This window comes from Mandrillus leucophaeus, unplaced genomic scaffold (genome assembly GCF_000951045.1).
Source record: "Mandrillus leucophaeus isolate KB7577 unplaced genomic scaffold, Mleu.le_1.0 Scaffold637, whole genome shotgun sequence".
Classification (NCBI taxonomy): domain Eukaryota; kingdom Metazoa; phylum Chordata; class Mammalia; order Primates; family Cercopithecidae; genus Mandrillus; species Mandrillus leucophaeus.
Genome location: NW_012106886.1, coordinates 477995 through 495535, shown reverse-complemented (window position 1 = coordinate 495535; position 17541 = coordinate 477995). Strand labels below are relative to the sequence as shown.

Genomic DNA, 17541 nt, shown 5'->3' with positions numbered 1-17541 from the left:
GTAGTCTGACCAGTGCACAGCTGGGTAGGATAGTCACCTCCATTATTCTAGAGTGTTTATTGGTGCATCCTGAGATCACTCTGTCTATTTTGGAACCCATTCCAAAAATCTCCCAATTCCCTCATGATAGGAAAAGATAGTCTGTTATGCTCATTATATAGGTGAATAAGCCGAAGTTTGGAAGGGAGTGGCCTGTTCATGGGCATATAGCAGTTCTTCTGTCTCAAAACCCCAAGCTCTCCAATCCACTAACTGAGATTTTTGGGCGCTCACTTTCTTCATCTGTAAAATGGAAAAGCTGTGTCTCTTCCAGCTCGAGCAGACTGTGATTTGTTTTCTAAATACAGACCCCAAAAGCCAAGTCATGAAGAAAATAGAAGCTCTCAGCCCAGATCTAAAACTTGTAGGAAAAACAAAAAAGCTTCCTTTCCTGCTGATCATTCTAGACTTACCAGCCTTGGGAACATCTGCGTGAGTCTTGCTTGTTAACAGTAGCCCTAGACTTGCTAGTTCACTGAGTTTTCAGTCCATGGTACCATCACTTTCTTAGTAAGTCAGCTTATGTAAGCTTTCCCTTTCCTGTTACTTCCCCTGTTCACACTCCACAAATTTGACTTCCTGCACATCCCATTTTCAAAATTATTTTCTCTCTCTTTTCTCTGACAAGCCAAATAATAACAACAACAAAAATCCTTTAAAATAAGAACGCAGAGTCCTCTGTACAACCCCAGAAACAAAATGGGCTCTGGAAAGCCACTCTGTCTCCTTGATTGCTTTCTCTTGTTAGCTGCATCACCCCAGGGTTGACTTGAAAGTTTCATCTGTCAGTACGCTCTCTTCGTAACATTTTGTCTGTGAGTACACAGCCCCTCTGGTGCCCCATTAGGTTTTCACACTGTGTGGAGGGGCACAGACTCATACATGGGGAATACAGGCAGGTTTTACCATCCAAACTTGACAAGTAAGGGCCCCGAGACTCAGAGAGGGGGCTCAGAGCTGCTTCGTGATGGGGCCAAGAAACAACTAATGGTTCCCAGCTTAAGTGCTCTTTTCACCAGCGAGGTTTTGGGAAATACAATTGTCATAAGAAAGTGAGAGATGACTCTTTCTCTGCCTCTGACATCTGGCCCTTTCTTCTCTGCCTCTCTGATTCCACTCATCCTTCTGGTCCAGCTGAAGCACACTTCCTGTGAAATCCACAATGTGTGTTAGTTGCTCCACTCCCTTGGCCCTCAGCAGTGATCACCAGCTAGGGGCAGTGACCCTTTCAGATAACAAATGAGCCTCCTTACACACACTAAGGTGCCTTAGAATGAAGCCAAGCACGTCATGAATCTCAACAAACAGTAGTTGCTGTTGCCATTGGCGCTCATTGTTTCAGTGATTATGGTTGTGAAACAAGCTCCCCCAAAATCCAGTGACATGAAAAAATGATTATGATCGTGAACTCTGTGGTTTAGATATTCAGACAGGACACAGAGAAGACAGTTTCTCTGTTTCATGGTGTCTGGGGCTTCAGCTGGAAGACAGGAAGGTTGGGGATGACTTGAAGACTGGGGACTGGGAATATCCAAAACTTTGTTCACCCTCATGCCTGACGCTGATGTTGGCTGACAGCTGGAGCCTCAGCTCCTCTCCATGTGGTTTCCCCACATGGGCTGGTGTGGGCTTCCTCCTGGCATGGCGACTGAGGTCCAAGAGCAAGAACCCTGAGAGGAGAGAGCCAGGAAGCCAGCCAGGGAGGGAACACAGACCCTTCCTTTTGGTGGAAGGAGTGTCAGTCTCGTCATCTTTGGAAAAGACGGCCTTCCATCATCATTATTACTATGTCGTTATGATTACTTCCCTTTAGGATGATGAGTTCTTCCAGGTGGCTCTTCCATCCCTTGCAACAAGACTGCCATTAGTTGGTCCATCTTTCACCAGACAGATCTGGTTCTACAGTACACAAAACTTAAGCTCAGGCTTAGATCCCTGCGGCATCCCTCGTGAATACAAGCACCAGTGTTCTTTTTGTGTTCCAATCTCTTTGCAGAATATTCACATACCTGGGACCAGGGGGACCTGGGGACCCAGGCAAGGAATGGAAAAGCAACAAAAAATGTTACCTCTTAATCCTAAGAGACTTAGGGACAGTTTTCTAGTTGCCTGCCATTTATCCCTAGTAACACTGTGGGGGCTGAAAATGTGCTCAGCTAAAAATCTATAGTTCCATCATTGTTTGCCAGGACAGGAGTGACCAATGAGATATAAACAGAAGTAGCTGGGTGGGACTTCTAAGAAAGCTTTCTAACAGAGCCGACTCAGTTGGCAGATGTCATTTCTTGTCCCTGCCCCTACCTGTTTCTTCTTATCCAGACTCAGAGATGATGGCTGGAGGAGCAGCAGCCATCTTGTGCCTGTGAGGTAGCTTCGAAGCTAGCAGAACAGAAGGATGGGAGTCCAGATGTCTGATGACATCATGGAGCCACTATAGTATTTCTGAACAATTTGTGTTAAGTGAGAGAAAAAAGTTCCTACCTTATTCAAGCCACTATTATTTTTGCATCCTTGGTATTAGTAGCCAAGTGTAATTATTGATAAAGCCTTAATCACCTCTGGTTTTCCCCCTCCTACCTCAAACTTCACTCAGCTCCAATCTACCCTCCAGCAGGCCACCGGTCCTGCTTTGAAGCCTTCAATGGCTTTCCAGCAGCCCTAGATAAAATCCACATTACTTAGTATGATATTTGGGATACTGCACCCCCTAGGCCTGAGCTGAGCTGTATCTCCTGTCTCAAACCCAGACACCCTGTGCTCCAGTCACTCCACATTTTTCAACATTCTTGTCTATACTACTCTTCGATACCCATAATCCTGTAACTTGAAGTGTTCTAAGTGGTGAGCTCCTGCTTGTCATTCAATACATACCTGCAAAGTCATCTCCCACAGGAAGCCTTCCCTGATGTCCTCAAAGTCACTGACTCCTATGGACTTCTAAGACCAGTTCTTTGTAAAATATCTCTGATGTGTGGCACTTACCACACAGTATTATAATCACTTATAGTTTCAACTGGTCTCCCCGCCCCCTTGACTGGGAGCACTTCAAGGCAGAGACAGAGCCTTGCTGCTCTGTGTATCCCCGGCTATTAGCAAATCCTGAATGAAGGAGTGAATAGACAGGTACATGGAAGCACAGCCCCTGACCTCTGCGGATTCAGAGTTGCCATCCTTCATGCTGCTGGGTCCCAGGGGATGGCTGAGCCAGAAGAGGGCACAGAAAAACCGAGCAGATCTCTAAGAGAGGTGCACCCTACTCATGCATGTGGAGTGTCTGGGGCCCAAGAAAATCCTGGAAGCTGTCACTAGGGCGGGGTGAAGGGTAGCACGAACATGAGCTTCATGTTCCCCGCACCGGGCATATCCCAGTGCAGGCTCCAGACGGCAGATGAGGGGCAGTCCCACAGCAGCTTCCTCTCCCTGTTTCATCCCCAGCCTGGCCCCACACCACAGTCCATCAACTCCTGCTCCAGGTGAAAACCTCAGAAACCCACAAAGCTTAGACCTGCTCCAGGTCACGAAGCAGCAGGGCCAGGCACTGGCAATCCAACGAGAAGCCCCACGACATCGCATTTCCAGCTCCTGAAGCCATTCCTAGGGTAGGAGAGCCCTAACTGTTATTATCTTGTCCCCATTTTATAGATAGGGACAGAGTGACCCAGAGAGGTGAAGTGTGCCAAAGGTCACACAGCCAGCCAGAGGCAGAGGAGAGACTAACTCCTCTTCCCTCCATGGGCAGTGCACCCCAAAGGAGCCCAAATGCTGATAGCAGTGGGGCAAATTCCAGGGGCCCCAGAGCGACAGCCAAGTTGGCCACAGCCACACAACGCATAGGAAATGCCAGGCCCTCTGCACCCTCTCTTGAGGCCCAGTGCCCCAAGGCAGCCCCCTTTAAGGAGTGATCGGCCTTCCAGAAGAGCTCCAGTCTTAATTTTAGCTTGGAGGCCTGCCACATGAGGCTTTAGCGAGAGGCAGGCTGAAGTTATGTGGGACAGCTGTCAGCCGGCATGCTGGGTGGGGCCTATTTAGCTGGCAGGGACATAAGTCTCGGGACACTGAATTGGTCTCTCTGCCCCAAGGATTTTCAGCCCCAGCCGGCCACACGGCGCGGATCTCCTCCTGTGGATCCCCCCAGCTCCGCGATGATGGCAGAAGAGCACACAGACCTCGAGGCCCAGATCGTCAAGGATATCCACTGCAAGGAGATTGACCTGGTGAACCGAGACCCCAAAAACATTAACGAGGACATAGTCAAGGTAGGCTCTGCGGGCCTGCCTCGGCGGGCGGAGGGTGTCAGGCTTGTGAGAGGTGGGCGCTTGGCAGGGGAGGGTTTCTGCTGCAGACACAGCTTCCCTGAAAAGAGACTTGTTGCTCTGTTGTCTCTGTATCACCCCACCCCACTCCACCCCGCCCCCCAAAAAAGGCTTGTAAATCGCCCAAGGACCTTTAGCAAAATCAAGAGCCAAAAAATTAGCCTCATCTCCATGACCTAAGTGCTAATCAGGGCGGGAGAAGCGAGTCACAAAGAAAATCCCTCCTTACTACTGTGACGCTCCTGCCACTCACTCCTGGCCCTCATCCTGGGAGAAATAGGAACGGGCGGCCAAGTTGGGCTCCTTTCCATGCCAGGGGGCATTTCTGCGGTCTCTCTAGTGGGTACAGGGTTAATCCCCAGAGGGCAGCTCCCAGCAGGGCCGGCAGCCCCTCGAGGTGCACTCACTCCCCCAGAGCACTGCCCAACATCTGTCCCTAAGGCTGGGGGCCATGCCCAGCCCTCCCCCAGCTCCCTCCTCACCCCAGGTCTAGTGGCCAGGACAGGGCAGAGGGCACCTGGGACCCTGGAAAGGAATGCTCAGAGTTGTCCAGCCCTCAGGGAGTCTTCCAGTGTCTGAAGTTGGGCCTCTTTCCTCGCCTCTCGGTGACACTAACAGACCTACTGCCTCCAGGCCCACACCTTCAATCCAACTTCCACCCAGTACTCAAAGGGATCTTTCTTTTTTTCTTTTTGAGACAGTCTCGCTCTGTCCCCTAGGCTGGAGTGCAGTCACACACTCACGGCTCACTGCAGCCTCAACCTCCCAAGCTCAAGCGATTCTCCCTCCTCAGCCTCCTGAGTAGCTGGGACCACAGGCAAGTGCCACCATGCCCGGCTAATTTTTGTATTTTTAGTAGAGACCGGGTTTCATTATGTTGACCAAGCTGGTATCAAACTCTTGGGCTCAAGTGATCCTCCTGCCTCCCAAAGTGCTGGGATTACAGGCACAAGCCTCCGCACCTGGCGCAGAGGGAACTTTCTAAAGCAGAATTCCTCCAAGAAGGGTCCCCGGCCACCAGCATCAGGGTCACTGGAGGGGCTGTTAAGAGGGCCAGTGTCTGGGGCCTCTCAGATTCTACTGAAAGTGTTGGAATCTCAGGCCGGGGCTGTCCAATAAGGATACTGTTACCACAAGGAATTTTAAATTTTCTAGCAGCCACATTTTAAAATGCAAAAGCAAACAGGTGAAATTAATGTTCATGATATTTCTTACTTAACCCTATATATTTAAAATAGTATTATTTCAACATATAAGCAATATGAAACAATTATCAATGAACTATTATACAGTCTTCAAGTTTAAAATCCAGTGTGCTTCCAACACCCATAGAGTATTTCAGTTCAGACTTCACATTTTCATCCAACATGCTTGTTCTGCATTTACATTTCATAAAATGTACATGTGAAAATCAATTCACATGCCTGTACTGCTTCAAACATTCTGTAAAAATGTTTCAATAATGAAATCAGGGTTTACATTTTAATTAAAGTTAAACAAAATATAGAATTCTTCAGTTTCGCTAGCCACATTTCAAGTGTTCAAAGCTCCTGGTCACTGGATCAGACTATGTGGCTGAGGACTTGTTCTAAAGCACAGGCCTGTATTGCGGTCTTTCAGTGGGGCACCCCCCATGCTGGAGAAGCCTAGCCTGTCCATGTGGCTGTCCAAACCCAACACAATCTGGCCCCAACCTGCTTCTTCTGCCTAGTTTGCTCCCACCTGCCAGTCCACCCACCAGAGTACCTTCCTGTGCCACTGCCAGAAGTGCATGTCCCCTCTTTTCCAGGTGGTGAATGCCTCACTCAGCCTTCAAGGCCCAACTCCAATGCAACCTCCTCCAGGAAGCCTTCCCTGACTCCTCCAGGCAATTAGTTGCTCCCATTTCTGTCCCCCTGCTTCACTCAGGGCATTCCTCCACAACAGCTCTTATTACACTGGATATTATATTTCTATACATTATGAGTGATGGAGATAGAGTACATAATATAGCTCTGTGTGAAAGTTGCAATAAGGAAAATTAGGAAACAAATTTTACAAACCGTAAAGCACTGTATACATGTAAATAAAATTGCACATGTAAAATATTATTAGTTATGGGTTCCATCAGTGTGATCTAGCAGGAATAGTCCTGGATTTGACTTTAATAGACTTGATTTCAAATCCAGTCCGTTTTACCTAAAAATGGTAACACTGGACAAGCCAACCAGGTTTTCTGAGCCTCAGTTTCCCCTGTAAAGTAGGAATAATATCATTTACCTCCACCAGGTAAACGAATCTCAAAGCAGCACTGTACAATATAATGTGAGGATTGAATGAGATGAAGGGTTTGAAAGTGTCTAACACAGTCCCTGGCACCCAGCAAGGATGTGACAGTGTGAGTCAAAGAAGGGTCTCAAAGAGCTTGCAATCTAGAGGCAAGAGAACTAAGCCGGGAGCCTGTGTCATGCCCAGGTAACCATCTGGTACACCCTGGTGGGCTGCAGGGGGATGGGAAAGAGGACCCCACGGAGGAACATGGTTTCTAAAGGACACCCACAATGAGTGGTAAGTACAGAGGGAGCCCTGGAGGGAGCCAGCTGCAAGCCGCAGGCCTGGATTATGACACAGAGGGAGCAGCGGGGGCGGCAGCACAGATGCAGCGGCTTTACGCAGCCTTCCTGGGGCTGAGAGCTGTCGTCTCCTAGAGGCCCTGAGCCCTAGAAAAAATAGCAAAGGCTAAACAAGGGTGCCACACATAATTTTGTCCAGAGGAGGTGGTTATTTGGTATGTTTTGGACATTCTCTGCTTTAGGGATTTATTTGACTTTTTCTTTCTTTTATTTTTAGTGAGTGAGAAATGAAAAAAGTTTACTGCAGAACAAGGATCATAAAGCAGACTCAGATATATATCAGATTTAGATAGATTTCAGGTCTATGTTACAGTCTGTTAAAGAATAAAGAAAAGAAAGAAGGAGAGAGGGGACTGTGGCTAGGAGGGATAAAGCCAGACTGTTCAGCCTCTCAATTGCCAGGATTTCGCCATTGATGGAGGAAAAGAGAGATGGGAAGGAAAAGGGAATGAGGAAGACAGAGAGAGATGGAGAAACCAGACAGAGGCTGAGAGGAGGGTGCAGGAGGCCCTGGCAGTGCCCCAGGTGGCAGGTGGCAGGGTGGCCTCACAGGTGGTAGCAGGTTCCTCATGGGCTAAGATGAGTGACACAGAAAGAAGGCTGGATTAGGACCTGGCTACAGAGACTCGAGTTCTGGTCCAAGACCTGACAGTAACTTGCTGTGTGACTCTGAGGAAAACCTTTGCCCTCTCTGGGCCCAAGTCCCTGGTGCCACCAGCCACTTCTGTTTCACATTTAAAAAAGCCAAGGATGAAGAGTAGGAGATAGACATACTACATCCATGGATTTGACCCCCAGTAGAGGGGAGGCACCCCTTTTTGGCCCTGCCCTTAAACCCAGGCAGCCAAGGACAGAGGAAAAGCCCCGTACACCCCAACAGACTTCAATTGTGGTCTCCAAGGCTGGGGGCCCAGGGCAGTGTAGAAGGTCATGGATTTTGGAGCTGAGGAACTGGGGGGAGCACACCCCCATTCCTGTTGCCACTTGCCTCCTCACCAACACTGATTCCACAAATCGCTACTGAATGCCTGCTCAGCACAGTCACTGTGCTATCCCAGAGGACATGGTGATGAGCAGGACAGGCTCACTGCATGCAAGCCCTCCAGGCTGCAGGGACGGGAATGCTGCCAAAGGTCCTCAGGGTTCTCAGCTCACCAGTGGGTACACCCAAGGATGCCTCAACCTTCAGAGCCAGGTTGGAAAGGTTCTAGCCCCAGTACAGGTATACCTCAGGACCTCAGAGCCACCCCACACCGTCCCCAAGTTATTTCTGAGAAGGCTTAGGGCCACCTCACTGACAATGCTCTCTCTCTCTCTCCTCTCTCTTCTCTCTCTTTCTTTCTCTCCTCTCTCTGTTCTCTCTCTCTCGATCTCCCTTTCTTGACTCACACATAGGCCCCCCAGGGTCCTAAAGCAGTGATGCTTGAACCTGAGAGTCATGCACGTCCCTTAGCTTCTGTAGTCAACTCCTCCCTCTCGAGCTTCTCCCTAGTTGCCCTTCAAGCAGGGGAAGGAGATAGACAGGATCCCAGCTCCTCCATGATACTACTCCCCACCCGCCTCCACCCACATCTGCCACAGAATGCCTGCCTTCTTCAGAAAAACAAACTCCCATTTGCCCCTCGGCTCAGGCTACACAACACCCAGAGGAACCAGATGCCCACCAGCCCTACAAACTCTTGTTCCAGATTTGTGCCCATCAGGGACACCCTGTCGCACAAAGATGAAACTGACCTGGTACCTCTCCTGGAGAGGAATCCAGCCCTGGGGAGAAGATGAGATGAGAACATACAGGAGAAGGTGCTGAACACTATAAATGAGTGCCAGGTTAAGTGTCATGGGAGGTTAGGAGAGGAAGAATTACTTTCATCGGGAAAAATCAGAAGCCAGCTTTGTGGAGAGGTGGTATCCATGGTGCATTATAAAAATGAGAAAAATTAAAAATGTGAAATGGAGGAACAAAGTTTTCCATGAAGAAATGGAATAAGCAATGCCTTTCCCAACACTGGGAAGAATGTTGGGCAGAGTCGGCAAATGTGAGAGACTGTCATTACCACTGCCCCTTCCAGTGTTCATGGCAGACATGACTAATGGATCACAGCACGGCTCCATGGAAGCCATGAACCATCAGCTAGTCGTAGTGGGTACAACAGATAACACTTCACCGCTGCTCTGTCTGCAGGAGAATAATGAACTATCGAAGAGGATTAGGACAGAGCATCTGAAAGGGAATTTGTGGGAGAGAAGGTAGGAAGGGCAGGTTGAAACTAAATAATGGAGGGTCATCCAATCCACCTGTCATTCCATATTGGCAATTCCTTCCTTTTGAAAATGTCTTGCCCTCTGTCAATGACCTCTAAGAAAGGCTACATCAGACTAATTCACACTGAGGTATTACAACTTAGTGTTATGAGTACTCCTGGGTATCAACTGATCTAGAGTTTTTCAAAATGCAATCCACTTTCCCAGGGTCCACTGGTGGGAGCACTTATTAAAATGCAGATTCCTTGGCCTTGCCCCCAGAAGTTATTCAGCTGAGCTGGTGAATGTTTGCATTTCATGTTTGAGCATAAAACTTTCATGCTCAGGACAGGCACGGTGGTTCATGCCTGTAATCTCAGCACTTTAGGAGGCCAAAGCAGGTGGATCACCTGAGGTCAGGAGTTCAAAACCTGACCTAGCCAACATGATGAAAACCCATCTCTACTAAAAATACAAACCAATAGCCAGATGTAGTGGTGGGCACCTGTAATCCCAGCTACTCAGGAGGCTGAGGCAAGAGAACTGCTTGAACCCAGGAGGTGGAGGTTGCCATGAGTCGAGATCATACCACTGCATTCCAGTCTGGACAGCAAGAGCAAAACTCCTTCTCAAAAAAAACGAAGAGTTTCATGCTCAAACTTGTCAGCTTGTCAGCAACCAAGTCCCATTCATCCTACAGAAGACCCCTGGGGCCCAGAGTTATCCCTTGTTTTCTTTAAAGACAGACAGTATCAGTTATCAATTGCTGAGTAACAAATCATTCCAAAACTTAATGGCTTAAGGAAACAACCATTTTTTGATTTCTCACAGTTCTGTGGGTTGGCAGGGCTCAGTCTGGCAGTCTTGCTGGTCTCACTGGGGGCTTCTCATGCAGCCACAGTCAGATGGTGGCTGAGGCTGCAATCACCTGGGGGCTCCACCAAGCTGGAACATCCAAGATGGTTCACTCATAGCCCTGGAATACTGGCAGAGATGGCTGGGAGGCACAGCTCAGCTGTGGTGCTGGGGTGCTGGCCCTCTATCTCTGTGTAGTTTCAGGCCTCCTCATTCACATGGCCTCACCATTAGTCTCTCAAGCAGCATTCAGCAGTGCGTTTCTAATTCTACCAGTCTCCGGAGCAAAGTATAAAAGTGGACTTCTAACATGGGGGCTCAAAGCTCCTAAAAGCAGAAGCTGCTGGTCTTTCTGAAGGATTAGTTCTAGAACTGGCACAACATCTTTTCTGCCACATTCTTGTGGTTAAAGTGAGTCACAGGGCAAGCCCAGACTCAAGATGGGTTGAGACTACCTGAGGACAAACGCTGAGAAGCATGACTAATGGAGGGCCATCTTTGGAGACCAGCAAACCACCCGCTGAAAGCTCATGCACAGCCAAGCCTAGAGCTCCACCCAAGGTGCTTCTATTGTTCCCCATGCCAATATGCACCAAATTTCTTAAAGGCAGAGACTGAGAGGGCAGAAGAATGGATGGGAAGGGACAGGCAGTGAGGCAAAGATCAGGGCTTAGTGGATTGCTGAGCAGCTTCTTCTGGCAGGTTTTTCTCTTCCTCTCTCTCTTTGCAGCCCTCTGTTAGCTCAGTCTCTTCCCAGCTCCTTTACATAAACCCAAGTCCTGTTGTGCCCCAGCCCAGGTGCCCTAGGTCCCCTAAGGTAGACCTGGAGCTGAAGAGAAGGGCTGGAGGGCACTAGGATGGGGGTAGGTATATGGTCTTACCTAGGACGCTCTCAACTCCAAGAGCATCCTCTTGAAGGATGAGTCAGAGATATTCTCGACTGCAAGTTCCAGATAATGCCTGGCCACCTCCTCCTCCCATCAGAGCCAGCCTGTGCTGTGTTCTGTGCCTCAGGTCCTGCTGGGGTATCTGGCCCCTTCAATGACCCTGCTGTCAGGCTGACCTGAGCATCACTCTGCCAGTCCCTTACATGCCATGTGAAATAACACATGTAAGATATGTGACCCCAAACTGGCATGCATAAAGGGCCAAATACATTGTGTGTGTTACCATGGTTATCCCAGGTTGTACAGAATTCTATTATTTTGTTACTACCAATTATAACAAAAGATGCAGAGCTTCGTCATTTTTACAGTTTTTGCAGCTATCGCCTCATTTTACTTCCTATTTTATAGGCCAGTGCCTCTAAAACTGAGTGAAGGACCAGTTTTAATATTATTATTCTAATCCATTGTACAGCTCTACTTTTGCAAAATATAACAAAAATTAATCACTGGAAAAATGAAAAGAAAACAGCCGTGCAGTTATAAGCACCAATTTGTATTGTTAGATTCAATAAACACAAAATTACTGCATCAAATTTCTATGAATATTTCTAAGCACTCTCAACTTCTATAATTACCTTGTTGGGAGACAGGGCACACTGATTGTGAAATGCCTTTTAAGTAACAAGGTAATAGGGGAGGAAGCTGGGACCTGGCAAAAGCTAAGCCCCTCGCTTGGGTTTACTGACTCTGAAGCTAACTCCGTGTCACTACAGATCTTGGCCCAATCGTCTCTGTGTAGAGTTGAAGAAAGAAAGCAAACAAACAAAAAACCTAGCATCTCAGAGAGGGAAAGTACCATGCCCCAACTCACACAGTAACTCGGTGGCCAGTGGATACTGGGACCATATACCTATCCCCCTGCTAAGAGCTATTTCCCCAGCCACAGATATCCTGTTTGAATTGTCCAAGGCCCTGGATGCCTACGGACTGAGTCATGCAGGACTCTGGGGGAGGTATTTTTGACCGTGGGTGATTGCTGTCCTCCCCCGCATCCTCAAGCAATCCCCCGCCCTGCTATCCTGCACTTCCCCGCCCTCTCAGAGACTGCGGAGACTGCACTGGCTGGTTTCAATTAATCAACTGGGTCTCTTGCTGTTCCAAAAATAAATATGCCAGAGAAGGGGACACCGACAGAATGTGCATCATCGTTCCCCCTTCCTCACCCTCCAGCTCCTCTCTCCAAATGCACACAGTGTCCTGAGCCTCAGCCCGCAGATGCAGGCTCCCAGCCCACCACCCTCCAAGAAAAAGCCATCTCCTCTCTGCTTCTGGAAAGGAATTAAGAAATGAAGTCACTGTGTGCTTGTGCTACACTGGCACGACTGCCTAGAGCTGCCTGAGCCGGGCCTTATAAATATCTCCCCAAACTAGCATGCTGTGGCCAAAGCTCTCTCAATGCTCAAATCTGAGCTAGGGGAACAGCTGCCTCCTCCAAGCCCAGCCCAGCCCTCTGAGAGCACGTTTTCTGAGATTCACAGAAAATAGAGCACTTGCCCCACACACAGCCCCCAAAGGCAATCCCTGGCAATAATTCAAATGTTAGCACCAATGGCTTCTGCAAACACCAAAAAAAGAAGAAGAAGAAAGATAATTAAAAGACACATACAGAGGCCATTGGCAGTAGGATTATTACTTAAGTACTGTAATTATTACTGTAAGGAAAGGAGGACTCCATCCATCTTACCAGCACATAACTGAGACACACACACACACACACACACACACACACATTTATAACTAGTTAGGCTGGAGAATAATCCAGGATGTCAAAAGAATTTCTGAGATGTATTTTCGAAGGAAACTTCAGAGCACCTGAAGGAATAATTACCATCATTGAGCAATATTACCATCACAATAGCACCACGTGCCAAGTATTGTGCTAAGCACTGCTCAAGAGGTAGTGTGCCTAGGTGAAGTGGGAATCAATCAGTATTTATTTGGATGTGTAGGTAGGCGGATGAATAGATGGATGTGGACGGATGGATGGATGGATGGAAGATAGATAAGCAGGTGGATAGGTGGCTAGATGGATAGATGAATGAGTGGATGGATAGATGGTGGGTGTCAGTCCATTTCGCATTGCTATAAAGGAATACCTGAGACTGGGTAATTTATAAAGAAAAGAGATTCATTTTTGTTCACGGTTCTGCAGGCTGTATAAGAAGCATGGTGCAGGCATCTGCATCTGGTGAGGCCTAAGGAAGCTTCCAATCATATCAGAAGGCAAAGAGGGAGCTGGCATATCACATGGCGAGAGAGGGAGCAAGAGAGATGCCGGGCTCTTTCAAACAACCAGCTCTCATGTGAACCAGCACAGCAAGAACTCACTCATGACCACAGGGAGGGCACCAAGCCATGGTGAAGGGTCCGCCCCCATGACCCAAACACCTCCCACCAGGCCCCACCTTCAACACCGGGGATCACATTTCAACATGAGATTTGGAGGGGACAAACATCCAAACCATCTCAGTGGGGCGTGCATGTATGGATGAATACATGGAAGAAAAATGATCTCAATCAGCAGGATCAAGGCCCTGGAGGTTTGACTAGAACCTCCATAGGCATGGGGAGTGAATATGACTTTTCCATCCCTGTTCCAATCCCTCAGTCCCCCAAATTCCCAGCCAGCCACCATCTCCTGGAAGCCCTCCAAGAAGAAGTGACATCCTTCCTGAGAAGATGAGGCCCATTTTCTTCCTCTCCTCCCATCCACAGGCTTGCATAACAGATTAAGTCATCTCTGATGAAACCTGCAGCAGAGAAATCTGGGGGCCAAAATTATACAAGGAAGGTCTTGGGAGGCCCTACTGACTCAGGTCAGCTTTTTCATATCTCCTGCAGCCCAGAGTCTCACCCTGTAAACTGTGCTGCCTGCTAACACACCATCCCAAGTGAGGCCTCATCCTCAGGGATCCCCAGCCTCAGAGCACAGGGAATGAGGGACCTGAGGTGGGGTGCAGGAGCTCAGAAGCTAAAGTCACATAAGAAAAGGGGGCCCAACACTGTCTGAGCAACATGATTCTAGTCACTCCCTTCCCCAGAAAACATTGTACTGGAAAGAAATACCCAAACAATCATATCTTTAGTATTAGAGAAATACAAACCCAAGACTCTTTTCTTTTTTCTATTCTATTAATTCTCTGTGATGTGGCCATTTTTTTAATAATGAAAGTAATTTTAATAATGGCGATGCAATAGAAGAGAGGATCCCCTCCCCATAACCAAAGTGGAAAAGGGACTAGCGGGGAAGATTGAAGCTGGAGCCTCGGCTGCAGACCCCCACACAGGCCCCTCCTGTTGATCTGATTAGTCGGTACCTCCATTCACTCCCTTTTTATTTAAATAGCCCAGGAGCACTGCTAGAAAGAAAACATCTCAGAACAGTTACAGGCATTAGCAAACATCTCTGCAACCTCCCACTTGGCAGGCTGTACTGGTAACAACCATGGAGCAGCTAAGTTGGTTCACTGCTGTTTAATTGACCAGTGGAGTTTTTTTTTGTTTTTCAGACAGAATCTCTGTTGCCCAGGCTGGAGTGCAGTGGCACGATCTCAACTCACTGCAAACTCTGTTTCCCGAGTTGACACCATCCTCCTGCCTCAGTCTCCTGAGTAACTGGGACTACAGGTGCCCGCCACCACGCCCAGCTAATTTTTTTTTTTTTTTTTTTTTGTATTTTTAGTAGAGACGGGGTTTCACCATGGACCAGTGGATTTTACAGCCTCACATCCTTTCACCCTCATGATACCACTGGAAGATTGTCATTGACTCCATCTTACAGACAAGACAGCTCAGGCTTAATGATGCTAAGTGACATCACCCATGTGTAGGCAGCTAGGAAGGTGCTTCATGCACAGCAGGGCTCGAGAGAGGTTAGGTAAGTGACGTGAGGAACCTCTGCCTATTCACCGTCCAATCCACAGGTGCCAGTAAATCGCTGCAGGATGCATACGACTGTCCAACACCCTTCAAACCATAAAACAATAGAATTTGAGAGCTGCGGCTGTAGCACTGCCACTGAGTCACTGTTGGCTTTAAGCAAGTCACTCACCTTGAGGGGGTTGAACGAGCATGCTGTGTTGGTCAGTGGTGCCCAGGAACAACAGCAGCTTGGGTTCAACATGGAGCTTGTTAGAAATACAGAGCCTTAAGCCCCACTCCATACTTGGGGAGTCGGAATCCTGGGGTGATGATATGGTCTGGATCTGTGTCCTCTCTAAACCTCATGTTGAAACATAATCTCCAATGTTGGAGGTGGGGCTGGGTGGGAAGTGATTGGATCACAGAGGCAGATCCCTCGTGGCTTAGTGTTGTCCTCACAATGGTGAGAGAATTCTTGTAAGATCTGGCTGTTGCAAACTGTGGTACTCCTCCATCCCGCCCAGCTCTCTCTCTTTCTCCGACTCTCACCATGGGAGACGCCTGCTCTCCCTTCTTTTGCCATGATTGAAAACTCCCTGAGGCCTCACCAGAAGCTAAGCAGATGCCAGCACCATGCTTCTGGCACAGATCATGACCCATGGGCCAATTAGACCTCCTTTCTTTATCAATTACCCAGCCTCAGGTATGTCTTTAGAGCAACGCAAGAATAGCCTAATACAGGTAGGGTCCAGCTGCCAAGGTTAACCTGACCTCTAGGGGATTCTGACGTATGCACGCACACACCCAAAAGCTTGAGAAGCGAGTGGCTTCTGTGAGTTGAGGCTTCACCTTGTCGCCCCTGCAGGTGGATTTCGAAGATGTGATTGCAGAGCCCGTGGGCACCTACAGCTTTGATGGCGTGTGGAAGGTGAGCTACACCACCTTCACCGTCTCCAAGTACTGGTGCTACCGCCTGTTGTCCACGCTGCTGGGTGTCCCGCTGGCCCTGCTCTGGGGCTTCCTGTTCGCCTGCATCTCCTTCTGCCACATCTGGGCGGTGGTGCCGTGCATTAAGAGCTACCTGATTGAGATCCAGTGCATCAGCCACATCTACTCACTCTGCATCCGCACCTTCTGCAACCCACTCTTCGCGGCCCTGGGCCAGGTCTGCAGCAGCATCAAGGTGGTGCTGCGGAAGGAGGTCTAAAGCCAGGTGGGGCAACGAGGGTGGCAGGGCAAGGGGCGTTGGGCCAGGCTGGTCTCCGGGGAACTTCTTCACAGGGGCTGCTGGCGAGCTCTTTCTCTTTAGGGACTGCTCTATACCCCATGATGGAGCACACAGTGTAGGGAAGCCAGAAAGAAAAGACAGCCCAGCCACGGAAGCACAGTGGCCCTTCGCTCTCCCCCAGCCCCACCACGATGCCCCCATGCCTGGGCGTGAGGGAAGATCATTTGCTAAGAGGCAGCTACTGCAAGTCTTTGCGTTCACTTGTACTGTAACAACATAAACCAGCACGCGGTTCCCACTGGGGGCCAACCTGTCCACGCGCACTCAGGAAAGTGACCAGTGACCACTGGCATTAGGAGGGTGGCTCCAATAAAGGATTTTGGCTGCATTTGGGGAATGCTGCATTTTGTTCATGCCTGTAAGATTGGTCTGTGTCCTGACCAGCTCCAAAAATATACTTCACTGCCCTGAAAAACAGATACAGGGAAAGTTGGTTGTCTCTTCACTTGGCCAAATCCAAGGAACAGAACAGAGTCTTTTTCTTCTTCGGATTCTATTGTTTGCTGGGATTGTACATGTTCCTTGGGAGATCATGTTCAAGTGACTCCTGTTGCCTGAACCCAATAACAGGCACCAATGGAGGAAAATGGTCCTTGGGCTGGCAGGGGCAGTGACCCTCCCAGGGTACCACTGAGGGCAGGGCCTGGGTTCAAGCCTTCCTGAACCTCCCCTTTGGCTAACTGAGCCCCTGAAATGCACAGCACTGCCATTTGACATGAAAGTACCTTCGGCCTCAAGAGATGTGAAGAAGTCACAAGGTCTAATTTGTGCGTGTGTGGACTCACTGTGGAAATAAAATGCAATAGAAAGAGCATGTATCGCTTCCTTCCTCCTCAAACACACACACACACACACACACACACACACACACACACACACATTGCTCTTATCTTCTTTAGGGCTGTCTTTTCCAAGTGTGCTATCCAGAACCTAGCCATTAAAAAAGAAAAGATGGGGACGGGTGTTAGCATCTGTGGTCCAGTTCTTTTGGAAATGTATATTTCTCTCACAGATTTTCAATAGGCATTGGCACATTAAAGGCTCTGACAAGTCCTGCAGTAGAGCACACCGTGTAAGGAAGCCAGAAAGAAAAGACAGCCCAGCCACGGTGCACAGTGGCCCTTCGCTCTCCCCCACACCACCACGATGCCCCCATGCCCGGGCGTGAGGGAAGATCATTTGCTAAGAGGCAGCTACTGCAAGTCTTTTTAGACCAGTATCCCCCAATTCTATCTGACCTTTTTTTTTCTCTTCATGTAACGCCCATTTAAGTCTCATATAATTAAGGTTCCACAGCACTTGTCAGGTTTTCGGAGACATTATTCACACCTGGCCATGAGCCCAGTGGTCTTGGGAGGCGGTGTGGTGAAGCGGACCGCACACAG

At 48.8% G+C, this 17541-nt stretch overlaps 1 protein-coding gene across 2 annotated transcripts; it reads left to right on the top strand.

Moving 5' to 3' along the window:
- Nucleotides 1-4110: 4110 nt before the first annotated feature.
- Nucleotides 4111-16970, top strand: CAV3 (caveolin 3). Of its 2 annotated transcripts, XM_012000636.1 has the most exons (3): nt 4111-4295; nt 15734-16081; nt 16178-16970. In XM_012000636.1, the coding sequence occupies exons 1-2, from the start codon at nt 4182-4184 to the stop codon at nt 16073-16075; spliced, it is 456 nt and encodes a 151-aa protein (XP_011856026.1). In that variant the 5' UTR covers nt 4111-4181; the 3' UTR covers nt 16076-16081; nt 16178-16970. The 2 variants fall into 2 exon arrangements, with proteins under 2 accessions (XP_011856026.1, XP_011856025.1); XM_012000635.1 differs by having other exon boundaries at nt 15734-16970.
- The last annotated feature ends 571 nt before the right edge of the window (nt 16971-17541 follow it).